Genomic DNA, 26,863 nt, shown 5'->3' on the forward strand with positions numbered 1-26,863 from the left:
CTTGGTGGCCAACAGAGGGCGAAACCTCTGGTTTCAAAAGAAAAGTAAGACAAGTCTATTGACTATGTGCACGTTAGCATATGCTACTTCCGGTGCGGAAACTCCTGTGGGGAGCTTTGTTTCCGGTGTCCTATTCGCGCCTGGTTTACGGTCCAAAACAAGTTAAGCAAATGAATGAATCAAGCGGCGATTTACACTTCTATAGATGTCTTGGGCATTTACCCAATATATCTGTAAATAATGTTCATCAACTTGTTGATATTTTTCCCCCGCGCCTCAGGGCAAAAGAGAAAATGGATTCAAATGTTATATTTCTCAGCTGTCCCTCGTTTATCGCGGGTGTTATGTTCTAAAAATAACCAGTGATAGGTGAAATCAATTAGCCAATTTTATTTTTTGACGGTGCAAAACGTGTCGTGGACATTGTGGACATACAGCACTTCAGAGTCACACTGCTAGCGATCGATGCAGAGATTCTGTATTGTACAGGAGAGATGTCACGGAGGAGATCGTCTGCAGCGATCAGGACGCAGGACAATGTGATGTAAAAAAATAAGCATGCAAACTTGCACGAAAAAATCTCACAGCCAGGTGAAAGGTGAACCGCGTTATTAGCAAGGGACCGCTGTAATTTCTAAGGTAAGTCACAACATACCCTTCGTAAATACTAATGTGTAGAAACCCTTACCAGCAATCATTCATTTTTTGTGTGGCTTTTTTTCACGGTTTGTTAACATGCTGTGTAGGTGTGTACTTGACTAGCTGATATCGAGGTAACGGAAACATCTGGTTTGACTATTCTTCACCTGTAGTTTGAATGCTGAACATTTGCCTGTTTAAATCATAAGACCAGTCACTATACAGAGATGTGCTTGTGAATGTGGACGATGTGTCTTCTGCATGCAGTAATGCAGTTCTGCTTGTGTTGAGTGATGTAAACAACTGATCGATCTAAACTCTTTAAATGTCAGAATTGATCATTAGATTTTTTATGACACAACAGTGGTGAGTGTTCCCACCTTCTGCTCTTTGTGACTTAACGCGATCTTTCCGTTTTCGAGTTTTGGACATGATTTTGGAGTATATCTTTGCAGTAGCGATTGACCGCAAAGTAAAGCTACCGGAAATGTACAACCCCACATCCGGTCTCAAACCAGGAAGTTAGCATTTTCTCGTGCACAGGGTCAATTAGGCTACGTTTACACTGCAGGTGTTAATGCTCAATTCCGATTTTTTGATCAAATCCGATTTTTTTGTCTGCGTGTTCACACTACAAATAAAATGCAACAGCAAACGCGCTCTAGTGTGAACGCTCAAAGCGGCCTGCATGCACAAAAGAAGAGTATGGCAAGCCATTAGTGCCAAAAATCGCCACTTTTCTAACCCGTTTGGTTAAGAAATGGCGTAAAAAACGCCGTTTAATTATTCAAAACGCCGAAAAAAACGGCGTTCTGTTCCGACAAACGGCGTTTTTACGTCACTCGAATGGCGCCCTGAACGCACCATCCGAGTGACGTAAAAAGCGGCGTTCAAAGACAGACGGAAACGCCGGTTTTTACGCCGCTCGGCAGAAAACGCCGTTTTTATGCATCTTTGAACGGCGTTTTTTACGGCGTTCTGTGCCAGCTGTAACGGCGTTTAAAACGGCGTTTTATTGAAATTATGCAGGGCACTCCCCATGGTTCCCTCATCCAATTACTTTCAACTCATTTCACCCAATCAAAGAAGAGGAAGTGCAGACCACACTAATGCATCACCGATTCACCTTGCTGCTAAGTGATTGCCTATTCAGTACCAGTGCTTGTCACAGTATTCACTTGTATTATAATCCCACTATGCATTTTGATGTGTTTAAGGCATGATCGAGCAAACAAACGACAGAATACTTTTTCTGAAACCTTAACTGTGTTACCTGTTATGGCAGCTAACAGGAAATGAGCAGAGCAAGCTCTGCTCATTTCTGAGCTTCTTTCTTATTTTCCTCTTTACTTTTCTTAAGCTTTAACTTATGTCTTAGCAATCAGATTCTGCCATCATGCATTACCGCTTTGTGCTAGTTATGTTGACTTTTCTCTTCTTCTGTCTCCTCTTTTTTCACCCGTAATTGGACACTCGGTGCATTGCTCCTTTGTTTACATTAGGGATCAGCTGTTAGCGCTGCGCCCTGCAGCTACGCTACCGGCAGACAGACCCTACATCCCCAGTGAGGGAAGAAACGGGGGTGATGTCTCCCGAGAAGGACACCTTACACACCATCTCTCCTTCTTGTAATCACTGTGAATGTGAGATCGCTCCCTGATATGATTGAGGAGCTAATGACGCTAACCCGATCACAGTGCCAGTATCCCGGCACTCCCTCTGTGAGTAGGCTGCCCGGCTTCCAGCTGCTGCGGGCGGACAAGACGAGAGACAGCGTAGAGAGGAAAAGGAGGGGGGCTGGCAGTGTTTGTTAAAGACGGTTGTGGTATCCCTGGGCACATCGCTGTGGAAGAACAACTCTGCAACACAGACATTGAGCTATTAGCTGTTAGCATCCGTGGAGGCAGCCTGTGACTCTCTGTGGTCCGCAGACTGCAAACGCAATCTCCGAGAGCTCTTCTTCTAATATCAGGGGACTTTAATCATGACTCCACACTGCCCACCTTCACCCAGTATGTGACCTGCCCCACCGTAGGCAATAAAACATTGTACTTAATGTATGCCAATGAAAAAGTGGCATACAGTTCACCACCTCCCCCTGCCCAGGGAAGATCCGATCGTAACTGAGTGTGTCTTGTCCCTGTGTGCAGCACTTACTGTGCAGGGACCCACTAATCACCCACGCAGTGCAGAGATGGTCCGCGGAGGGCATATAAATAAATAATAAAAGCAAATAAATGACAGTATGCTTTTTCTGAAACAAACGGAGACCTTAACTTTTATCAAAATACCGTTTTACTCAGTTTAAAGTAATACCACTGTATAATAGCCTTCCATTTTAATAATGTTAACAGTATCTCAGGAATATTTTTGCCCTTTCAACATGCATTAAAAAAATAGATATGCAGTTTTGAATCAGACCTGTATATACGTTTTCTCAAAAGTGATGTAAATAAGTAATCTCAAGAACATGAAATAATAGTTTCCCATGTAAACTGGAGATGTCCTTGTCAATGTCATCAGAGTACTCTGGATGTCTTACACGAATTTGAAACATAAAACCAGAGTGGCACATGACAGTGTTGCACATAACATAACTAGTTTACCTGTATGACAAAAAGAATCCATGTAACTTGGTTATGGCTTCTTTCTGATAACTGTCGGCTGCAGTGTGCATTATCTTGACAAAAGTATAAGATACTGAACCCGCTGATATGATGTGGTGGAGGAGCACAAATACCTGGACACTGACATATATACATTTGCTGAACTGGAAGATCAAAACATAAGCTCTACACAAGAAGTGGATGGGCAGGCTGTTTGTTGTGAGCAAGCTTGTGTGTGCATCAAAATGTTAATGACAGATGTTCTGTCAGTTCAGGTGAGTGCAGTGCACTTTGATGTGTTCTTCTTGGATCAGGAGAGCAAGCTCTGTGATTGGCTGCACTTCGGAAGCTGTGGTGGAGAGGAAGTGAGTGAACAAACTGTCATGCATCATGGATATTCCTCTCAATCCACCTCACCAGTGTTACGGATTCAAATATTGGGGATGGATACAAGAGGAAAACCAAAATAACAACACTGGTCCGGCCGGGTCAAGTCAAACGATGATTTAATGAACACACGCGTGGGAGATGGACACCATACAGCAGACAGCATCAGATCTCAAAATGGTGGAGCCTTGATCAAACTCTTATAGCCTCTAGTGGCCCCCACCTAATCATAAAAGCCTAAACATTCACATTCTTTCTCACACAGCGCCTAAGCTACGACCTTGGCTCCCTGTTTATCTGCTCCTGCTGATGGGGCAGAATGCTCTGTTCTCTTCCAATCAGACAAATAAGGCAATGACTTTCTGCGAACAGTATTTCTTATAACTCAGCAGTATAATGCATCATAAAACAATATCATTCATTCACAATAAATCAACAGTCTAATGTAATGCAAATCAGTTTACCGAATGTAATAATTATCACCTTCTTCTAGTTCAGGAGCATAATGCAAACTGAAACTACATAATAATTCACAATCTTTAATTAGGGGTCTAACATGGCATAAAATAATATCATAATCCCACAATGGCTATGCTTAAATAATGCCCCGTCAGTTGATTCACTGTTAATAACAGAAATGCAGTAGAGCAAGCTTGAACTGTGGTCTAACAGTTTTTTAGGGTTAGGGTCATTTTGTTCTTGTAATCCCAGTTTCCTGGGTTTTGGTTTTTTCATTGTCTTTTGTTAATGTCCTTAACCTTTCCTTTATTTATTTATTTATTTTCCCCTCAGTTATCCTAAGTTCTACCTACCCAAAGACTGATCTTCTGTGGTTATGCTTTCATTCATTTTAGGTGTGGCTGTTTTGGTTCTTGTCTTTGACTTGTCCTCTGTTCTTGTTTGTCATTTGTTGTTCCATTTCTTTTATATTTTAATACTCTGGTGTTTTAGATTACAGAAGCCAATGAGGACTCAACTGGTGGAGAAGTTGTGCAGTCTGAAATGGCAATGTAAGTGTTTGACAACTGCCTTTGGACTGTAGCACTGTAAATGCATTACACCCTCTCATCATCAATATTTACCATATTGCAGTGTGCTGCATGACACCGAGACACCTGACCATGGTAGGCACAATGTACAGGAGCCAGAGGTTATCAGGTAAATGGCACTCTGTTTGTTTATGAGTTGGAATTTTAATCTTAAACTATTGCAAAAAAAAATTAATTTTTTTGGTAAAACAACTGTTGTACAAACTAATTCTATCATTATTATAACTTGGTAGTAACGTGTAGTCTAGATCAATAAATATCTTCATTGGGGTCCTCTTCCTGCTATGAAATATTTCTGCTATTCCTTTGCAGTGGTCTGCATGAAAACCATACTCTCCAGGAACCAGAGGTTAACAGGCAAGTGGTAGTTGTTGAATAACATGCCAAAACTTAAGTGTAAACTGGAACTTATAAAGCACACACCATAGGTAAATAGACACTCAATAAGTACAATATACGGGGTGAGACCAGCGAATATTAAAATTTTAAAGGTTGCATGTATTGAACTGATAACATTTATGTGCTCTGAATATAGACCAATGGTTTAATTGCCTCATTCGGTTTCTGTTTTGCTTTTTCATGTTTTTCAGATTTGTTGATGTCGTGATTTTGGTATTTTTAATTGCTGAAAATGCATCGATAACACTTTAGTCAGCCTGACCATTCAGACACTTGGAACTACAAATCACCTAAACTATTCCTAGTAAATGAGCACTGGAGTGGCAGTTCCTTATGTTTCACAAAAAAAGGAAAAGAAGACACTGCTGCCCTGTGATAATCTTTTGTGCGCAGGGAAAACTGCACTGTCAAAACTTGAAAGTTGCATTGTATAGTTTATTGATCCATTTTGGCAACCAATAACAAGATCCATTTTTGTTGCTTCATGCTGCTTGTCTCTCGAATTAAAAAAAAACAAAACAAAAGGCCCATCTCAGTGCATGTCTGAGTCTCATACCAGTCTCTTAAGTTATCAAAAATAGCCCTGAAATTCTTCCTGGCTGACTTGATAAGATAAACAACAAAAGAATGAAGTGAGCATTAACCTACAAATAAAAAATGATTAACCCAAAAATAGAAGTAAACTAACAACAAACTTTATATTTTAATATTTTGAAATTTGTTAAAATACAAATGGCTCCAACAGATGCAATCAAGGACCACATGGCCATTTTAAGTGGCTGTATCTGTACAGTAAAAGAATGTGAAATCAGATTCTTTTATCAGATGAGTCATTCCATTTCAGTATGTATACATGATATTAAAAAAATCAAATGCATTTGTTCTGTTTAGGGAAGAGTTTTACATCGACTCTGCAGAGTCAGAAGTATCAGACCTGGATGAGGCTGTCCTGGCTTCCCCTGAACAAAATGATTCACATGTATGTCTCATGAACAACATTGCCAGAACTGCTGTGTATGTGTTTCATGTAGTCATGACCTTCCTTTCCCCCCCACCTTTCTTCAGGACGAGATGGACCTTGCGACTGTGTTGAAAGATTTCCAGGAAACGCATCTTGACACCAGCAATTATTGTACAATAATAGCCCGACGAAGGAAAATCCTACATAGTGCCTGCATGGCACTTTCTAAGTCATATTTTGCCTGGCATAAATTGCCAAATGTTGAATTTGTTGGTGAAATGGCCGATGATTATGGAGGCCCAAGGCGGGAATTTTTTCGGTAACCCATTCCCATCTCTCCCACACAATAATAGAATGCGTGAATGTGTTTTTTGTTGTTGCAGAGATGAAATCACAATTTGACTCAATTTTTTTTTTTCTTTTTTTTTTACTATCTTTTCCTGCAGCTTACTTATGGTCGAAACTCAGAATTCCCTAGGGATTTTTGAGGGGAAGCCTGGCAGTCTGTTGTTCAGCTATAGCCAGCAGTTGCTGTCAAGCAACAAGTTTTATACGGCTGGAAAACTGATTGCTTGGTCCATAGCGAACAATGGGCCAGGGCCACGGTGTATCAACAGACACCTGTTCTGTATGATGTGTGGCCAGAAGACATCTCTTGATGACTTCGATGTAGAGGTCTTCATGGACGAAGACATCAAACAGAACATAGAAAAGGTAAAGCTGTGTGCATGCTGAGGTGTAATTAAATTCAATGAAACAATGCATAGCTTAACTCATCAGTGGAACGTCTCAAAATGTAAGTACACTTAGTGAATGCTTTAAACGTATGTATTTATGGAGGTGCATGATTTTCAAGGTTTCCAACTGCAGCACCCCAGAAGACCTGGTAGACTTGAAAAGTCACCTTGGGGACTGGATTGCAGGCTGTGGTATCCCTGACATCTACACTGCCACACTACCTGATGTTAAGAGGATAAGGGGCGAGATCGTATCTCATTTTGCGTTTCACAGGTGAGAATTTGCTACAAAATTACAAAGTAGTTTGCTGGTCAGTGCTCGTCTTCCCATTGTGTTCCCCCCTAATAGTTAACACTTAAACAAATCATCAATCTGCTGAGTTGATATCTGTATTGCAGTTAAGGTGGTGTTTAAATTGACAAAACAAAACTTTTTGTTTTGTTTAACAATTTTGCTATGTTGTATGAATTGAGAGTACAATCTGTGGTCAACAGGGTTGCCAGCATGATTCAGCAGTTTGTTGCCGGTATGGACTCGTGTGGTCGGTTCTGGCAAATGGTGAAGAGATGCTGGAAGCAGTTCCTTCCTGTATTTACAAATGCAGGAAATAAACTTACAAGGAACAGCTTCCAGGATCTCTTCACCATTGGATGGAGTCCAGCTGGAAGTAACAGACGTGAAGAAGAGGAAGCCACCATCTTTCAGTGGGAATGGTGGCTTATGGCCATTCAGGGTGAGTATATAGAATACAACACATCTTGTTTCTGTTTGAACTGCTTCAGGCATTTCATGTTAAATACAGTGTCCACAATACAAAATACAGACAACTAAATCGAAACAACACTTAGGTGCAATAAAACCTTAGAACTTTGCAAAATCCACACCTTCTTAGAGCATATGAGGAAGTTTTTGATTATTTTACCTTTTAGGTAAGGTATTTGAAAGGAAACCACCTACAACAAATATTTTTGGAAGATTATTTCTTTTATCCTCTGTCATCGCTACCAGATCTTGCTTGTTTAGACTGATAGGATGTAATTTGATTTTCATTGTGATTTCTGGTAAAACATTAATTTTATTACATGACCGAAAACTTCTCCTAACACTAAAATATTAAATAGTTATATTACATACTTGTATTTAAAATATGGTAAAATTTAGGATTCAATTGTATTAGCACATCTGAGAATTAGGTAAATGGCCTGTATTTGTATAGCGCTTTACTAGTCCCTAAGAACTAGAGTCAGTCTTTCACCCATTCACACACACACATTCACACACTGGTGATGGCAGCTACATTGTAGCCACAGCCACCCTGGGGCGCACTGACAGAGGCGAGGCTGCCGGACACTGGCGCCACCGGGCCCTCTGACCACCACTAGTAGGCAACGGGTGAAGTGTCTTGCCTAAGGACACAACGACCGAGACTGTCCGAGCCGGGGCTCGAACCGGCAACCTTCCAAATACAAGACGAACTGCCAACTCTTGAGCCACGATTGCCCCCAGTATTTTTGCAGTGTTTAAGACAGGTTTCAAATTGTGTTATTCTGTCTCCCTTTGAGACAAAGGTCATTTGTTAATTAGATGCACTGCCTAACTAGAAGAACCTTCAGGTATTCCATTGACTATAACGAAACCTCCTGTATATTAGTGTCCTAGGGTAATCGAGTGGTGCAATGACAACACCCACGCAAATGTGACATCACTAGAAAGCCAATGTACTCTTGCAAGGACAGAATGAATAACTTAAAAAAAAACAAAAAACATACACATTGCATAAACAGTCCTTGACATATAGGTGTGACTCGGAGGACCAAAATTAATTTCCTGTCTTAGGAGGGCAGGATTGCTTTGAGTAATTTTTTTTTTTAATACAATGCTTTGCAATATTGGTTTTGACTAACAACCTGTTTTTGACTCCAAAATAGTCATTAACGCAACTGCTCTACTATGCAGTCAGTGTAACTGATTATAAATCTACACATTGCACCTTATTTAACACTTGTATGTATTTTAACAGAGCAAGAGGTGGACCACACGTTTGAAGAGCTGCTGGTCTTTATAACTGGGGCTGACTTACTTCCACCACTGGGGTTCCCACAGTCCTGCAACATAGACTTTTACGATCAGGAGCCAGGGATGCGGCGCATCCCATACGCATCAACATGCAGCTTATCCCTGTATCTCCCAAGAGGTGTTGCAGATGAAGATCAATTCAAAGATCTTATGAACAATGCATTAAAAGGATCCCTGGGATTTGGAAAGGTGTAGCTGCATACATGTACTGATGCTGGGAAGCTGTGGTTAAAACCTGTGGCCTTTTGGGATGAAGTTGTTATTGTAAGTGTTCTTAAAGGGGATTGCTCCTCGCACTCAGGCTTCTTAAAGATTTTACATTTTAAAAGTGTTTTTACAAATGACTGTTCATTGTGTATATAGTTATATTTATAGTCCAGTTAAGACAACTAGGGTATGCATGCATCAAGCCATGCAAAATAAGTGGTGTTCAGAAGTTTCCAGGAAATAGTTCAAATGACAATTCATCTAGAAATATTCTTTTGAAAGATTGTTGTTTATGTTCAATTATAGTACACTGCATAGAGTGTTTGTTTGTTTTTTTTTAATTCATTTATTTATTTTCAAGACGTACAAGAGATGCCAGACAAACTTTGAACTAAAAGACACTGACTTTTGTAAAATAAAATATTGTAATGTCAGTTCTCATGGTGTCTTGTCTATTTAAAAATTAAATTTGAGGCTTACCTGTAGGAGCCATATGAGTTGTTCCTTTTTTGACTAAGGGGGTTGGTTTGGTGGCAATTCGGACAGTCAATCCAGTGATTGCTTTTTCTATGGTCACGGCTTACCTTCTTTATTACTGTCATTCGGCTGTACGTGACAATATATTTAGCTAAAGTTCCTTCTGCTTGTTTAGGTTTCTCCCTGTGTTCTAGGTTCATTCATCCCAACCTCAGGAAACTTGTCTGCTTGCCTACTGTCATCTCTACAAGCCTCATCATATTCATGCTGTCTGACTCTGCTGATGAGGAACCAAAATCGCTGAAATGAACAGTCGCTTTCTAGCCTATATTTTTAAGCCTCAGTTCATCCAAAAACAGGATTACACAGTGGTACATGTTTATAGATCAAACACTCTAAAAATGAATGTTTTTCATTTTCCCTAATGTCTGTGCACAAAGGACACAGCCACAAGTGCTTCTACAGTGTTTGTTTTTACTTTTAGCTACAGGGTGGTTTAAATAAATGTCACACATGAACTTGTAATCTCTGAAAAATAAGGGGAAAAGGTGAGATTTGAAGTGACTAACTTCAAGATACCTTCAATGCACTAAGTTGGAAGAAGAAAATTAACTCCCCTTTAGCTGCTTAAAGCAAAGAGCTTGAAGCAGAGGAAGAGAATTGTCTTTGTAGAATGTGTGCCAGTTCTATTGAGTTAAGGGGAAAAAGCCAGATCGAAATATGTCCACAACTGTCTACTGACAGTGAAGTTGTAAAATGACATAAGGGAATGCCACATATTTCTCTTCTTGTGGTTTCCAAAATTTTTTTAAAAAAAGGCTATACACATGACATTTTTTCTACTTAATTTACTCGTGTGTGCCATCCAGAGGGAAATACCTCATAATCAGAATCGCATTTATTGGCAAAGTATATGCGCAAACACATACAAGGAATTAGGTTCCAATTGAGGGCGTCTCTCAAGCACAAAAAAGTAAAACACAATCCATCTTTGTGTATGGACATACATAAATACACATGCACACAGGTGTATAAACTAATAATATAATACACAATCTAATTCTTTTATACAGAAATTACAGGATTACAGAAGTTAATACCAAAGAGTGCAGTTGCAGTCTAGCAGTGTGACAGTTCAACCACTTAGGAGGGAGGTGTTGAGGGGAAAGTTAATGTCTCCACTTGTTTCAAAGGGGGAAAAAAAGCATACTGTCATTTATTTGCTTTTATTATTTATTTATATGCCCTCCGCGGACCATCTCTGCACTGCGTGGGTGATTAGTGGGTCCCTGCACAGTAAGTGCTGCACACAGGGACAAGACACACTCAGTTACGATCGGATCTTCCCTGGGCAGGGGGAGGTGGTGAACTGTATGCCACTTTTTCATTGGCATACATTAAGTACAATGTTTTATTGCCTACGGTGGGGCAGGTCACATACTGGGTGAAGGTGGGCAGTGTGGAGTCATGATTAAAGTCCCCTGATATTAGAAGAAGAGCTCTCGGAGATTGCGTTTGCAGTCTGCGGACCACAGAGAGTCACAGGCTGCCTCCACGGATGCTAACAGCTAATAGCTCAATGTCTGTGTTGCAGAGTTGTTCTTCCACAGCGATGTGCCCAGGGATACCACAACCGTCTTTAACAAACACTGCCAGCCCCCCTCCTTTTCCTCTCTACGCTGTCTCTCGTCTTGTCCGCCCGCAGCAGCTGGAAGCCGGGCAGCCTACTCACAGAGGGAGTGCCGGGATACTGGCACTGTGATCGGGTTAGCGTCATTAGCTCCTCAATCATATCAGGGAGCGATCTCACATTCACAGTGATTACAAGAAGGAGAGATGGTGTGTAAGGTGTCCTTCTCGGGAGACATCACCCCCGTTTCTTCCCTCACTGGGGATGTAGGGTCTGTCTGCCGGTAGCGTAGCTGCAGGGCGCAGCGCTAACAGCTGATCCCTAATGTAAACAAAGGAGCAATGCACCGAGTGTCCAATTACGGGTGAAAAAAGAGGAGACAGAAGAAGAGAAAAGTCAACATAACTAGCACAAAGCGGTAATGCATGATGGCAGAATCTGATTGCTAAGACATAAGTTAAAGCTTAAGAAAAGTAAAGAGGAAAATAAGAAAGAAGCTCAGAAATGAGCAGAGCTTGCTCTGCTCATTTCCTGTTAGCTGCCATAACAGGTAACACAGTTAAGGTTTCAGAAAAAGTATTCTGTCGTTTGTTTGCTCGATCATGCCTTAAACACATCAAAATGCATAGTGGGATTATAATACAAGTGAATACTGTGACAAGCACTGGTACTGAATAGGCAATCACTTAGCAGCAAGGTGAATCGGTGATGCATTAGTGTGGTCTGCACTTCCTCTTCTTTGATTGGGTGAAATGAGTTGAAAGTAATTGGATGAGGGAACCATGGGGAGTGCCCTGCATAATTTCAATAAAACGCCGTTTTAAACGCCGTTACAGCTGGCACAGAACGCCGTAAAAAACGCCGTTCAAAGATGCATAAAAACGGCGTTTTCTGCCGAGCGGCGTAAAAACCGGCGTTTCCGTCTGTCTTTGAACGCCGCTTTTTACGTCACTCGGATGGTGCGTTCAGGGCGCCATTCGAGTGACGTAAAAAGCGCCGTTTGTCGGAACAGAACGCCGTTTTTTTCGGCGTTTTGAATAATTAAACGGCGTTTTTTACGCCATTTCTTAACCAAACGGGTTAGAAAAGTGGCGATTTTTGGCACTAATGGCTTGCCATAGAAGATGTCACACACAACGCGCTCTGTTTAGACCCAGAGCAAACAATATTGTTTGACAGATGGCCCTTAATATAAATACTTCGGACTTCACGTTTCCCAATTTTTGCTTTATTTTGTTATTTACATAATAATGTAGATAACCTAATAATTATCCTTATTGCTGTTTAAGAGAGGAGCGGTGCTTCAAAGGATAGATGCAGAATTCTGTCAGAATTTGCAGATTACAGTACAAATAAAATGTTCACGTTTCTCCAACGTTGTCTTCCCAACAGTTTCACCGGATGGCCAGGAAGTGTTCGCGATGTCTTCTCCGGCGCTGATAATTGGCGTCTGTCTTGTGTCAGTGACGTAAAAGACGGATTTAATGCGACTTGACCATTCACACAGCAGTCGCTTTCTGAAACATCGGATATATATCGGATTCAGTACCACATACAAAAGTGACCCAGATCGGATTTGAAAATATCGGATATGTGCCGTTCACACTGTCATACCATGATCGGATATGGGTCGCATAGGGTCAAAAAAATAGGATTTGATGCGCTTTCGCCTGCAGTGTGAACATAGCCTTAGAAAGTTACCCTGCTGCTGAGTAAGCACTCCTCTGATGACTTTATGGTATCTTTCAAGTCTTATTTAATGCAGCACAACATTAAGTTTGTAATTTATTGTCCCATTCAGAGAGAAATAAACAATAAAAAACACTATATGTTTGGGATTGGCTCCCTTATGTCTGACAAATCGCTGCTGTGCAAGCCAACGGGTGATGCAATGGCACAGCAGTATGTTTTTTATGCTGTCTATATTTGAAAAAAGTATGAAATTAAATCTCAGCATATTTTTTATATTATAAAATTTCCTTCCTAGTTATTGGAAAAGTTCCAGGTGATGGGCTCGTGAAGCTGGTTCAGAGAACGGAGTTTGAAAGCTGTCACCAAAGCCAAAGGAGGCTATGAACAAACTTGACATTAAAATATACTGCTCAAAAAAAATTCAAGGAACACTATTTAAATAAGAGCACTGCATCAAGTCAATTCCACCTCTGGGTTGTTGATGTGTTCAGTTAAGTAGCAGAAGGGATTTTAAACAGTTTCAGCTGCTTTGGTGTTAAAGAAGTTAACAACCGGTGCACTAGAGGGGCAACAACGAGACAACCCCTAAAACAGGAATGTTTTTACAGGTGGAAGACACTGATATTTTTCCTCCTCATCTTTTCTGTTTTTTTCCCCGCTAGTTCTGCATTTGGCGAGGGTCAGTGTCACAACTGGTACCATGAGGCGATACCTGGACCCTACAGAGGTTGCACAGATGGTCCAACTCCTCTTGGATGGCACATCAATACATGTTGTTACCAGAAGGTTTGTTGTGTCTCCAGCTCAGTCTTACGGAGGAGATTCCAGGAAGTTGGCAGTTACTCTAGGAGAGCTGGACAGGCTGTAGAAGGTCCTTAACCCATCAGCTGGACACATGGAACAGCTTGAGCACAGCCAGAGTTTCAAAAGGACCTCTAACAAGTGTAGCAGTTTCTGACCAAATATTAAGAAACAGACTTTATGAGGGTGTTGAGCATGACCAGCGGTACGTCAGTGATGGTCTGGGGAGGCATATCCACGGAGGGACGCACAGACCTCTACAGGCTAGGCAACAGCCTCATTTAGTGAAACTATCAGGCAGTTCCTGGAGGATGAAGGAATTGATACCATTGACTGGCCCCCATGCTCACCTGACCTAAATCCACCTCTGGGACATTATGTTCCGGTCTATCTGTTGCAATCTGTTTGCACCTTGGACTATCCAGGAGCTCCGGGAGTGATGCCCTGGCCCACATCTGGCAGGAGATCCCCCAGGACAACATCCACCTTGTCATTAGGAGTACGCCCCGATGTTGTTAAGCTTGCATAAAACCACGCGGGGACCATACAAACTACTGAGTGCCATTTTGAGTTGCTGCAATGAAATTTGGATTAAATAGACTAGTCAGCTGCGTGGTTTGAATTCAGCCCTTTGTAGGGTGATCATTTTCATTTCCATCAAACGATGTGGCGACTCACTGAGATCTGATGTGTTTTGAACATCTTCCTTTAATCTTTTAGCAGTGTATATCTTTGAATTGCTCTTTGTTCTGAATTCCATTTCTTCAGTGATGCTCTGAAAGGTAGCTGGGTAATAATAAGGGAATCATAATGAAAAGACCTTAAATAAGTAGATATATCCTGTGTTTTGGTCAGTACTCCATTTATGTTGATTGAACATAACCGTGAACTCCTTCAGTTTCAGGCGCTGTTCTTAAACAAAAACCTTTGATGTTTCTTTGATCATACAATACGCTTCTAATTGAATCAGAAGTGGCCAACACACAGAATAATTTTCAGTATCCATACAGCTACAAGCTCTGCCTGCTGCATGTATATTCTCAAACACGGGTGCTGGGGAACTGGGAACATCTGCTTTGCCAGTATTTGATTTTATCCCTGTAGCAGGCAATAAATCTGACCCTGCCATTTATCATTAACCCGTTTGTTTCCAGGGGAACGTGGTTACTATAGCTGGGCAGATTACGGATATATATAGGATCTAAACACTGAGCTTTTGACTCATTCAGTCAAAATCCGTAGCTGCTGCCAGAGCGATGGCAGAACTGTAAGCTACAAGTCACTAAGCCATTTGGCTCCTGTAATCAATCAGAAGACAGAATTGAGTTTACCTCTGTTTGTGTGTGTCAAGAGAAGAGGCAAATGTCAATTTTATGGGTTGTAACTGAAACACAGAGTGCCCTCACTTTAGCACACAGGAGCCTGTGGAGTGAAGTGAGACACTTTTTGATTGATTATAGGGTTTCATAAGTGCCATAGGTGCAGTTTGATTGAGTACGAGGCGGTGTATGCGTGTGTATGTGTGTGTGTGTGTCGGGCAGCAGCTGCTCGCTCCCTGACTCTTTATCCCTTCCTCTCACATATTCAGTCCTGCAGTGGCGGATGGGCTCGGTGCTCCCGCCTGCAGGAGCGCAGACATCTGAGCTCGTTAGTGTTAAAGAAAAGCTGACGGAAACACAAAGAGCTCTCCAAACAACAAAGCACGCTGTCGCTTTGGGACTGAAAGAGGGATTTTACAGCGCATATACCAGTTGTCAGCGATCCAGGAGCAACTTTGCTACTGTCTTTTTTCTTTTTTTGCGCGGACGCGCGCGTGTGTGTGTTGCAGATCTTCAGTATCTGGCTGCCTCTTTAACATCCTCAGGCTTTCAGCATCAAGATGATCCGCATATGCACAGTCAGTAAAACTCTCTGGGTCAGCTCTTTGTATTTATATTGTCATTATTTTACAAACTGCTATCTCATTTTTCCACCTTTTAACTATTTATGGTTTGTGTATGTCTTTTAACAGAAGCGGTTGCTTTGATTTCTAGGTGACGTGGTTATGTGGACTCTGTCTTTGTTCATAGCCTAAATGAAATTTTTTTTCTAGGGGCACTTTAGGAAAGTAAAAAACTAACATTATTATTTTTTCTTATTCTTAATGAGGTTGTTGTAACTAAAACCAAAATGACAGCAAATATTGACTTACTTAAATGCGTGTCAGTGGTTTTCTGTCCAGGAATGTGTGATTTGCTGTTGCCAGTTCTGCGTAGCTGTTAATACAGCTACAGGTGAAAACAGCCTCTGATATCTGCCCGGTTTCTCTAAACAGATAGGACTGCATCACTATGACGGACTACAGGTGCAAGGAGGACGGGAGCGTGAGGCAGACGGGGGGTGGTTTGTATGAGTTTTCCCTTCCTTGAAGGTGAGAAAGACTATTAATGTCTGGTGGTGGAATATCAGGTTCAGACAGCCACTCCCTCGAGGAACGAATGTACCACACGTTACATAAGAACTGCACTGGGACCAGTGTTGAACAGCGTCATGACTCCAGCTGACTCATAGGATGTGGCATAAGATGGGAAACCAAGGTTTTCATCTCTCTAAAGAGATTTTTGTCCAGGCGCTTCAGAAGGACCCGCAGAACTCAAGGCAAGACTGTGGAACCTGATGTGACGTTTTTGATGAGGATTTCTTCCCTTTTTGGATTTTAATAATGTATGTTTTTGGCTTGTTCTTTTTCAACTGTCAGAATGGATTTTAACATGGACCAAGGTAAACCCACCCAGTAAGCCATCCAGCTGAGAGATTTCCATATTTCTGTACTGCTTCCACTGGGAAACAGCATGGATCCTTCCCGTGACCCGCTGTCGGACTGGAGCTCAGTTGAGCCCACCTTCACCACACAGTTGCAGCACGACAGCGCTCAGCAAAAACTCAACCACAGCTACAGCTTCCACAGCGCTCTAAATCTGCCCGCCAACTTCATCCCCCCGACTGGCTCTCTTCAGCCTCTGCCCTCTCTGCTGCCCACTGCTGTTGTTCCGTACTCCTCCCTCATCGCCTTCCCTTTCTTGTCCACCACCTCCTCCTCAGCCATCAGGCAAACATCATATTCCTCTTTCGATTTATCCTTTACCAACTTTTCCTCGAATGATTTGGCAGACCTGGAGAGCATGCTGCTCTGGACCCTCCACGAGCCCAGCACCATTGCTTTGACTGTAATGTACAGCCTGTCGTTCATTTTGGGATTCGTTGGCAATTTGATGTCCCTTCGAGTCCTCACCAGCCGGCGCAGTCGGCAGCTAGCTGGCGTGAGTGCTACACGCAGTCTCCTAGTGAACTTGGCGGTGTGCGACCTGGCTGTGGTGTGCGTGTGCATGCCCATCACCTTGGGAAGCCAGATCTACACCGCCTGGGTGTACGGTGACCTCTTGTGTCGAGCGGTGCCCTTCACGCAGGCTGTCTCGGTCTCGGCCAGCGTGTTAACGCTGACGGTGATCAGCGTCAACCGTTACTACAGCGTTCGATCGCCGCTCCGAGCTCGTACCATGTTCACCCGCCACCGGATCTTGGCAACTGTTGCTGTGGTGTGGACGGTGTCCTCGATGATGTGCGCTCCCATCGCAGTGATGAACCGGCGTCGAGAGATCAGCTTTGAGACTTTCACCATCTTGGTCTGTCAGGAGGAGTGGCCTCAGCATCGTCTCAAACAGGGGTAAGTAATCCAGCAGCCTGCAGATCGTAGCAGAGTCCAATGACCTAGTTTGTATTACAAGATTAAGTTCAGTTCAGCCGTGAACGACACAAATGGGAATGGAGTCTGAGGTTCCTGACACAAACCCTCAGCCCTGAGTGCTGTTAGGCTACACTTTTGTATGGATGTCCACCGCTTGTGGGGGTTTTTTACCCTCCAGCTCTGCTGCCAGGAATGAATGTTTAATTGAGCACATCAGATTGGAGGAGGCATCACAGATGGCTCCTATTGGCTGTTCAGACTAGCTTTCTGAGTAATTTGTAATTTGAGGCAAAACAGTTTCTTCGCCCATGCTGGTTGTTAAAGTTTGCTATCCCTTGCCTATATTTATATGCAGGGAGCCACTTATCATGCAGAGGTGTCTGAAGAGTCAAATCGACAATTTCAACATTGACAATGCTCAAAAGAGTCCAACTTCTTTTCTTCTGCTTCTTTGTTTTGTTTCCATTAATCATAGGTTGCCGAGTAGCTCAAAATGACTTCTGCTGTGTGCACTCTCCACTTTCATTTTAGCTTTGCAGCCATTGTGGCGACATTGTCTGTGAATCCATTTAGCAGAGGTGATGATTATCTAACAATACCATTAGAGCAGGGCGATATGACCAAAAATATTTATCACAATACAATTTGCGATAACGATATAACTGACACTAGACAAAATACTTTACAACTCCACAACTTTATTAGTGCAAAAAAAACCCCATCAATGTTTTTTCACTAAAACAAGCAGCTGTTTTATGTGAATTAATGTTATATAAAAATTTAACAGTGTAAATGCAAATTCCTTGCTGACAGTTTAACCAAAAGGCATTTCCAGTGGAAATTGGCCGACATATCCTCAACTTAAAAAGAGGTTATACACACACAATACGGTAATATTATGTTTAAGCACAGTACGTATCACTCCGCGAGGCTCCTGCCTACGATAGCCGTAATGCTACGACAATCCATCAAGTAGTCCGGGTTCGTAGCTTAGCAAAGTCGTACTAAAACAGTTGACAGATTTTCGAGAGTGTACCACATAAAATCGCTTCGAGGTCAGTAAACACAACCAGAATTCATACATAAGGCACACGGGATTACAAGGGGCACTGTCGATTTTCAGAAAAATCAAAGGATTGATTTTAAGTGTGCCGTATTTTCCAAACAACACGGTAATAACAACAGCCTGCTAGCATGCTCTACCAAAAATAGTGCTTTGTTGTGTATCTGACGGACGAAAGCTAAACCAGTTCCACACCACTGAAGTTGCAGCATTTTTACAAACCAATTCTGGTTCATCCGTTTCATTCAACGATTTGCTTTCGCCGCCATGCTTTTTCCGACGTGTGCGTATGAAAACAAAGGCACTGCGCATGCGCGTTTTACCCATATTCTATCGCGATATTTAATTTTTTTATCGTTGCCCAAAATTATACCGGTATTACCGTGAACGGTATGATATGGCCCTAAATACCATTAACACTTTTCAGTTCTAAGACAATAATGCTGGTTTTAATCCTGCAATATTTATCCTTGTCTAACGTCTGTGAAAACAGGAATAAGTTTAACAGTTTTGAGAACAATCCTCTGTTTTCCTGATATCTATACTTGCACTGCAATAGATATAACTTTGAAATGTTGCTGCAATAAAAATATATCTTTCTCAATAGCTCCATTTGGAGGGAGCCAATGCGATACAAAATGTGAATGTTAGAATTCCACCACATAAACTGCACATAAAACTGCTGCTATGTATTTTAGGGTTTCAGAAAAGATTGAAATTACCATCTCATTGTTAATGTTTTCACTTCTTCACTTCCTCTGCAGATACAACGTGCTGCTGTTTGTGATGCTCTACTGTTTGCCAGTGACCTTTAACCTCACCATAGGATTCCTCACGGGCAGGCGGCTTTGGGGAGGAAAGAAATCCACTTTCGCTGATCTCGATCCCCGAAGCCAAGCTCTTCACACCTCACGCCTTAAGATGCGTCAGAAGATTGCCAAGATGGTGGTGTGTCTAGTGCTTCTATTTGCAGTGTCCTGGCTGCCGCTCTACTTGGCTGACCTTTGGATTGACTGCGAGCAAAGGCCATCGTCTTGGCTCCTGCAGACAAGACCGTTTGCCCAGTGGCTAGGCCTGACAAACTCCAGCCTTAATCCGATCTGCTACTGTTTCATCGGAGACCTGTACCGCTCAGCAAAGGTCATAAGGACACGATACTACCAAAAGGTTGCCGCTCTTTTCAACTCCTCGTCATTCTCCAGCTCAGTTATAGTGGCGCCTCCTGCAGCAGGGATAACGGACAGCAAAGTGTCGTCTGCTGAGCGCCGCCCTATTGCTGCTGCAGTGGCGGCATCTGCATCCATGGTTACAATACCGAGGATCTTGAACTTGGCGAGAGTCCAGGGCCTGGGGCAGAAGGTCAGAGACAGTTCAGACAGCCGAGCGGGCTCCGACCACAGCATCTCAGACTGGTGTCGGTCCAGTCCCAGCGTGTGCGACAGCTCCTTGTTACCCTGCCAGCTCCACGGCCTCCAGCATACCATACAAAAAGCAGACTTCCTGCCAACACGGAGACACTCTCTAAATGAGAAAGCTGGACCGTTACCTTTAGGAATCAGTCCTGTGGAAATAGACGTGCTACCGCCGAGGAGGCATTCGGGGGATAGAGAGTATAGTCTGTCAGCTGATAAGAGAGACATCATTACTTTGGGCAAAGCTGCTTTCTGTTATGCTGGGCAGCACAGGAGCAAAACACCACAAACCTACTCTCTGGTTGGGGACACGGAGGATGAAACAACGGATATGACCAGCCTATGAAAACTGCAGTTTATCTGATGTATCAGGAGGAATTGCTTCCTTTTCTCCTGCAGGCAGTATAAACACGCACACCGCTCCCAAGTTAAAGTTTGCAGTTAACATTGTATAATAATCCATGGCAAGAGTCAGTCGTTGCTTTCAGGATAAAGTGACCAGCTCTGTACTCTCTCCTTCTTTTCATGTGAAGAAGCCTCTCCGTGTCATCTGGAGCACATGGGACCCAAGAGTTGAATTTGCAACAATAAGTTCTTTTATCTTTTTAAAGCATGTGGAGGCAGGAGCAATGGACTGATCAATGTAAGGCAACAGCCAGAGATTTATTTAGCCCGGGGTGAGAAAACTGGTTATCATTAAGAAGGATAAATTATGGAGCGTGCCATTACATGCAAGTGATATCATAGTTACAACAGCTTCTATCATTTGCCTAAGACAATAACGCAGCAGGAGGTAAAGTGTCATGTGTCTCTGCTTTTCTTTGTTTTTGCTAACGGCTTTGATTGTATTTTGTGCTCACGCGTCATGTGGGAACAAACTGTATTATACACAGACTGTCTGCGAGAGTTTCTGACAGGTCTTCACTGAATAATGTTACCATTAATGTCTGTCAAGTCGAGAAAGATTTCAGAAGGAGGAGCCACATACATTAAAGCGCTTTTTATCTAATTCAGCGTGAATCTTGGGAAGTATTATTAAACATGAACTTTTGCAAAGGGCATTGCTCTGCACAAGTTTTTGCTTCATGCATTTACATAACTAAGTTGGCTGTAACCAAAGAACGGCTTTTATGTGAATATAATATAAATGTAATATAACACTGAATAAAACAGCTCTTCATTTTCTGGAGCCCTAAAAGGACGGACTGACCGGAAAGTGCAAGAAAAAAATTATGCCCGTGAACCTCCATGTGTACTGAACAATAGAGCTCTTTTTAAGGAATGTAGACTGAGAAGGTGAATCTGTATACAGTAAACTCCCACCGTTAAGGAAAGTAAGGAGGCAGTCCCTAGTAAAAAACAAAACAAAACAAAAAACAAAAAAAACACTTAATTTTATTTTCTTGTGAGCTGAACAATAAAGAAGTAAAAAAATAGAGAATTACTAAGGTTGTGTAAAATGAAGAATTCTCAGTACCCCAGATTTGTAACAACAGCTAAATTATTCACGACTTTTAAATAAATAACTTTGTTAAGCTTTTCAGTTGTGTAAAGGTAGCGTCAAAAATAAGTTTAAGCTTTGAGCAAGATGAAGCTCTGTGCTCTATTGGACGATTAATGTCATTTGCACAAAAGTGAATATTTGCCAGGACCGGGTTTACATTCAACGTCCACTTTGTTGGGTACACTGCTCTGGTACCATGTTGGTACTTTTACTGTCAGAGCTGCCTAAATTCTTTGTGGCACATATTCAATAAGGTCCGGAAAACATTCCTCAGAGATTTTGGTCCATGATGGCATGATAGCGTCACACAGTTGCTGCAGATTTGTCACATCCATGATGAGAACCTCCCATTCCATCACATCCCAGTGGGTTTCTATCGGATTGAAATCTGGTGACTGTGGAGGCTGTTTGAGTTCAGTGCAGTCGCTCTCATGCAGGAAACCAGTTTGAGATGATGTGAGCTTTGTGACACGACACGTTATCCTGCTGGAAGCAGCCATCAGAAGATGGGTACACTGCGGTCCTACAGTGAAGGGATGGACATGGTAGTGACACAATACAAGCTATGGTGTTTAAACAGGTTCAGTTGGTACTAAAGGGCCCAACGTGGGCCACAAAAATCTCCTGAAGCCTTATAATAACAGCAGCCTGAACCATTGATACAGTTGTCGTCATTCACATTCATCACAGACATGAATGTCATGGTAATGTTCAGCTTCTAATACTTTCTTTGAACTTTTCTTTTTCCAAGGAGAAATACTTGTTCAGCATACATCTTTGATGACTTAAAAAAACAGAAAAGAAAAATTGATGTCTACAGAGGAAGTTGGCATCAATTTAAGCTGATGACGCTGTTTAGGTTCATTCACCAAATTCTGCCTTGATCCCGTCTATGTTGGAAATCAGCTAGGATCCCTTATCTGCTTATTACTTTTTTAAATTCCTGAATCCACAAAGAGCAGTGAAGCTGAGAACAGCACAGCCTGTACACAAAGAAAACAAATCTACTGGAGCTAACAACACACATTATTAACATCATTTATTTTAAAGTGATTCTTTCTCCCACATGCTTCCCTCTCACTTCTCACTTTTAGCCTCTGTGGAAAAAAAAAGGTTCGATGAATAAAAATATTTCCAGGGGGAGCAGAACATCACTAACAAGTATTAGTGCTGCTGAAGTAAAATTGGATTGGTGCTGAGAATATTAACGATATGCAAAAAGCATTTTAATTGCTCAGACGTGGAAGTTTGTTGTTCATCAGGCCCTGCATATTTATTTTAGAATAAAAATGCCACCCTACGGCCAGAAGTGGCCACTGAGATTAGAAAGGGTGTCTGAATTTTAAAAGGGGAATCAGAACAAATAGTTGGAGTTTAGCATTATTCAACATTTCAAATGCCACCATCTAGTTTTGGGATCGCTCCAAGCAGCCAGTCTCCTGCTGCAACTGAGACACAGGTTTCTGAAGTTTTTCATGCATGAAGCTACGCCGAAGATTTAAAAGGGAACATGAGCTACGCTATGCATAGAGCAGAAAATGAAAACCTCAAAACAGAGTGAAAGATTTAAACCTCTTGTAACTCTTCAGGTTCATTTGATATTTCTGTGAAGGTTCTCAGTCATCCATGTCATCGTAGTCTAAAGAGCTTGGAAAGAAAAGCGTCTGGATTTCTTTAAGTTTTTAAAGATGTTTCACCTCTCATCCGAGAAGCTTCTTCAGCTTCTTCCCGAAACCTTGGCTCATTGTGACCCGCACGCGTTTTCACACTTTGTCTTGTGTGATTAGGTAGAGGATCAATAGAGGGTCCATGACCCTCTTGAGGTCACTCCCATAGGGCTTAAAATCTCAGAGTCTCCACCAATTGCTCTTAGAACTGAAGAAGCTTCTCAGACGAGAGGTGAAACGTCTTCAAGGAAACTTAAAGAAGTCCAGATGCTTTTCTTTTCCAGCTCCTTAGACTTCATCTGATATTCCACAATGTTAAAGGGTAAGTTCATCTGATTCACAAAACTAATAATTTACTTTCTTTCTAAGCATGAGGATTATTGTGGGTTAATTCAGGAAGTCTGCACAGATATCCCTGAGTAGATCACTTTTGCTTTAGCACCGAACAGGCCTACAGTCAGCATTTTTGCAGTTTTTTAAATGAGGTGCGGGAAAAAACTCAATTAAAAAAAAATGAGTCGTGGCAGATATTTTAAAATGTAGATTAATTAAACCAAAACTAACTGCATATTTAGAGATCACTTCTATTTCTCTCTTAAAAACAGACCAAAAAATGTGTTTGCAATTGTGGTGAGCTGTCACTTGAGAGAATGATTCTTGTTATTGTAACAAGAATCATTAGTTTTATACCCTAACTTCGTGTTTAAGCAGTGGGTACCTTGTTGAATAAAGAAACGAGCTCCAAAAAAGCTTTAAAAGTTCATGAAACAGAAACATGCGCACAGAAGCACACAGCAAAATCAAATCTACCCCAAGGCTGCTTCCAGTTGTGTGTAAGACAGAGGTGGTGAATAGCATGAACTCCTGTGACATCAAGCTGCTAATCACACTCTTGTCCTCGCAGCGAAGGCGAAGTGGTAGAACACTCAAGGCATCAGACTGCATTGAAACCGTCCTATTTATGTCTTCGGCTTAGGTTGCGTGTACCTTAGAAAATCTTAATGCCATTATGCTGTGACAGTGTCTTTCATCTCCCCCTCTCTCTTTGCTTTCATCTACCTCTCTCACTCTCTCTCTCTGTTAATGGAGGGCATGTATAGTAAACTACGTGCGTTTAGTCTTTCATTTAAAAGAAAAAAAAGGAAGCGAAAGAAGTTGTGCATGGTCACCTGTAAGCGAGACACATGGGTGCACATATTTCAAAGAACTGCAGCACTTCTTCTCAGAACAACTTTAGTTTGAGAATTGTTTAAACTATCTTCAGCTAACAGGGACATGATAAGTGTGTGTGTGGGTAAGTGTGTGTGTGGGTAAGTGTGTGGGTGGGCGAGGGGGTTAAATACACAGATAAAAGTTCCAGGATCCCTCTTCAGTGTTCTCTCGTCCCCTCAGGCTTGATTAATTCTTAATGCATTTCAAACTATCAGAAGAACTTGTTCTTTTATCAAATGAATGACAAAGATGTTGAGGGAAGGAGCCATTCAGGGACAGTCTCATCATAAATGTAAATGCGCTCCGCTGCACAACTGATGACTGATAGCAGAACAAGATGAACACCCCTAATTTTACTTGTCAATCGCACCCAAAATGTTCTTTATACAATTTTTTTTTACCCTTAAACCACTTTGGTGAATGTTTTATGTTAAAGTAGCTTTGTTGCTGTCTGCTAACTCCATCTGTTAAGTTCCAACTTTAACTTCTGCAACTATAAACTGAAACACAAACAAGGTGCGGTGACACTCAGCCACATTGCTCCGTAATACTATGAGTGGTGAAAAACTCCAGTGCATCTTTAACAATTTATACACCTCATGAGTTATTAACTGAGGTTTTTATTGCACAAAAGGACCAAGAGCGTGATAGTAAAGTGTAAAATGCAGGACCAGGAAGACCAGACTGACTCCAAACACCACCCAGGAGCCAGAGCTTGATCTTCAGCAGCTAACTGAGGAGGAGCAGTCATTACCTGCACCTGCTTCTGCAGTAGAATCACTCTGAAGTCTCTTAAACACTAGAACAAAGACTCTCTGTGTCCTCATGGGATTTGTGGTCATGTGTGAGACTGTAGCCTTAGGTGTTTAACCTGTAATTATGTGACAGTGCATTTCAGAATATGTTGCTCAGTAATGTAAATCTAATGTAACAAGTTCCTTATAGTACCATGTTATCCCAATATAGAGCTTTGTGAAGGCTAACTTGCGGTCCTTTTCCAAAAGTAGTACAAAAAAATCAAATACCTCCCGTTCATTTTCACTGAAGGACTCTCGCTGTTGTTGTTAGGTAGGTTTAAACAGTTTTGCATACCACTTGAAATAGAAATGAGTGACTGAGCCCATCATAGGAAGCTCCCTCCCTAAAACCAATGCAAACTTTGGATATTGCCACGACTGTAATTTAAAGTTTGTCAGCCTTTGGGGGCTCAAGCAGTTTCCTGTCTTGCCTGTTGGCAAGCAGCACATCTGATCAGGCCCCTCATCTGTGAAACCAGCTGCCAGTTTGGGTTCAGGAGACAGAAATCCTCTCTATATTTAAGATCAGGCTTCAAACTTTCCTTTTCTTTGAAGTTTATAATTATTTCTGGACCAAGTGACCTGGATCTGAGGGAGAACTTCCCATGATGCACTGGCTGTTCTTCTCTATTCTCCTGTTTTCACTCCTGAAACATTTACTGGCTGCAATTTCATTTCATTTCAATGTCATTTGCACCTGTGCTCTAATCATTTCTCTTCTATCTCCCCCTCTCTGCTCATCCAGAGCAGGGAGGTGTGTGTGTGTGTGTGTGGGGGGGGGGGGGGTCGTCCTTCCCACTGTTGCCAAGTGATTGTTCATAGGGGATCATCTCATTCGCTCTAATAATTTGGGCCTTTAGCCTTACAATATAAAATACATTGAGACTACTGTTGTGAAATGGTACTATGTAAATACATTTGGATTCAAACCAATGCAAGTCACAGGCCATTGCTCTTACAGGCATCAAATAATCAGAATCAGAATACTTTATTAATCCCTAAGGAAATTATATAGACATGAAAGGGCATAGTGTGTGCTCTCTATCGTCAATACAGCAAATACAAGAATTTATTTTGGACTAATTCTCTTTTTTTCCTCAAACAGCTTTTCAGAGACCAGAAACATGTGAAAAATAAATGGCCAGGAGCCCTGAAGCTGCTCCAGAAGTTTATAAAGTTTGAGAGCGATTTCCATAAATCAGGAAACATATTTTGCCATTACCAGTCCTAAAGTACTCGCTTAAATACCAATTACACACTAATTTTCAACCATTTGCTCCATCACACAATTTCAGTAAACATGCTGTGCACTTCCCTCCAAATTATTATGGTGCTATATTCCTCATAGTGTCCATAAAATATGCGCATACTTAACAGCCAAAATACTTGTATGTAAAATCCCAGGTAGAATTGCGGGGTCCTCAGTTTGATGGCAGGTCTCTCCCTTGTGAATCGTCATCTGATTCCTAAAGCTCACGAGGATGTGATGGGCACTTACACACTCAGTTTGAATTGACATTTTCAGACATCCCGAGGACTCACAATGAGGCACTTCAGCTCATGATTGCTTCATTTTTTTTTTTTTTTCCAGTTGTCCGCCCTGTTTGGTCCTCTCAGATCTCTTCTCCATCTCCGCTCGCTTATGCTTTCTCTTTGACTTTTTTCTGCCTCTTCCTACCTCTCTTCCTCACCTTCTGTTCTTGTTACTTCCTTTCTGCTTGCGTCATTGCTGTACCAGTGTTAGAAGTCATGCTAACAATAGCCTGCTTCTCTTTATTTTTCCTCCTTCATCACCATCCTCATATTCCCTTTTTTGGCAGTA

At 41.8% G+C, this 26,863-nt stretch overlaps 2 protein-coding genes and 1 long non-coding RNA gene across 5 annotated transcripts in view; 2 read left to right on the forward strand and 1 right to left on the reverse strand.

The window, feature by feature from the left end:
* Nucleotides 1-520: 520 nt before the first annotated feature.
* Nucleotides 521-26,863, reverse strand: part of LOC146517292 (uncharacterized) — a 378,392-nt gene continuing 352,049 nt past the window's right edge. Inside the window, exon 2 of the long non-coding RNA XR_014874370.1 lies at nt 521-683. This is a non-coding gene — a long non-coding RNA (uncharacterized LOC146517292). The remainder of the gene's footprint in view (nt 684-26,863) is intronic.
* LOC146517293 (G2/M phase-specific E3 ubiquitin-protein ligase-like) lies at nt 1,477-12,286 on the forward strand. The gene is made up of 9 exons (XM_085161644.1): nt 1,477-4,642; nt 4,725-4,790; nt 4,994-5,045; nt 5,979-6,059; nt 6,146-6,360; nt 6,488-6,755; nt 6,898-7,052; nt 7,274-7,512; nt 8,800-12,286. The coding sequence occupies exons 1-9, from the start codon at nt 4,635-4,637 to the stop codon at nt 9,048-9,050; spliced, it is 1,335 nt and encodes a 444-aa protein (XP_085017770.1). The 5' UTR covers nt 1,477-4,634; the 3' UTR covers nt 9,051-12,286.
* On the forward strand, nt 12,297-25,742 carry LOC146517294 (uncharacterized). 3 transcript variants are annotated; one of them, XM_085161635.1, is made up of 3 exons: nt 12,297-15,577; nt 15,977-17,365; nt 19,214-25,742. In XM_085161635.1, exons 2-3 carry the CDS (start codon nt 16,494-16,496, stop codon nt 20,205-20,207), a joined length of 1,866 nt encoding a protein of 621 aa, XP_085017761.1. In that variant the 5' UTR covers nt 12,297-15,577; nt 15,977-16,493; the 3' UTR covers nt 20,208-25,742. The 3 variants fall into 3 exon arrangements, with proteins under 3 accessions (XP_085017761.1, XP_085017762.1, XP_085017760.1); XM_085161636.1 differs by having other exon boundaries at nt 12,297-15,559; XM_085161634.1 differs by having other exon boundaries at nt 12,297-17,365.

The sequence above is a fragment of the Neolamprologus multifasciatus genome, chromosome 6 (genome assembly GCF_963576455.1).
Source record: "Neolamprologus multifasciatus chromosome 6, fNeoMul1.2, whole genome shotgun sequence".
NCBI classification, from domain to species: domain Eukaryota; kingdom Metazoa; phylum Chordata; class Actinopteri; order Cichliformes; family Cichlidae; genus Neolamprologus; species Neolamprologus multifasciatus.

Bases quoted from the DNA above. Each gene is read 5' to 3' on its own strand.
- LOC146517293 (XM_085161644.1), top strand. The intron at 5,046-5,978 runs GTAGTTGTTGAA...TTTAGGGAAGAG, and splicing joins CAGAGGTTAACAGGCAAGTG to TTTTACATCGACTCTGCAGA. The intron at 6,060-6,145 runs GTATGTCTCATG...ACCTTTCTTCAG, and splicing joins CTGAACAAAATGATTCACAT to GACGAGATGGACCTTGCGAC.
- LOC146517294 (XM_085161634.1), top strand. From the start codon at position 16,494: ATGGATCCTTCCCGTGACCCGCTGTCGGACTGGAGCTCAGTTGAGCCC. The intron at 17,366-19,213 runs GTAAGTAATCCA...CTTCCTCTGCAG, and splicing joins CAGCATCGTCTCAAACAGGG to ATACAACGTGCTGCTGTTTG.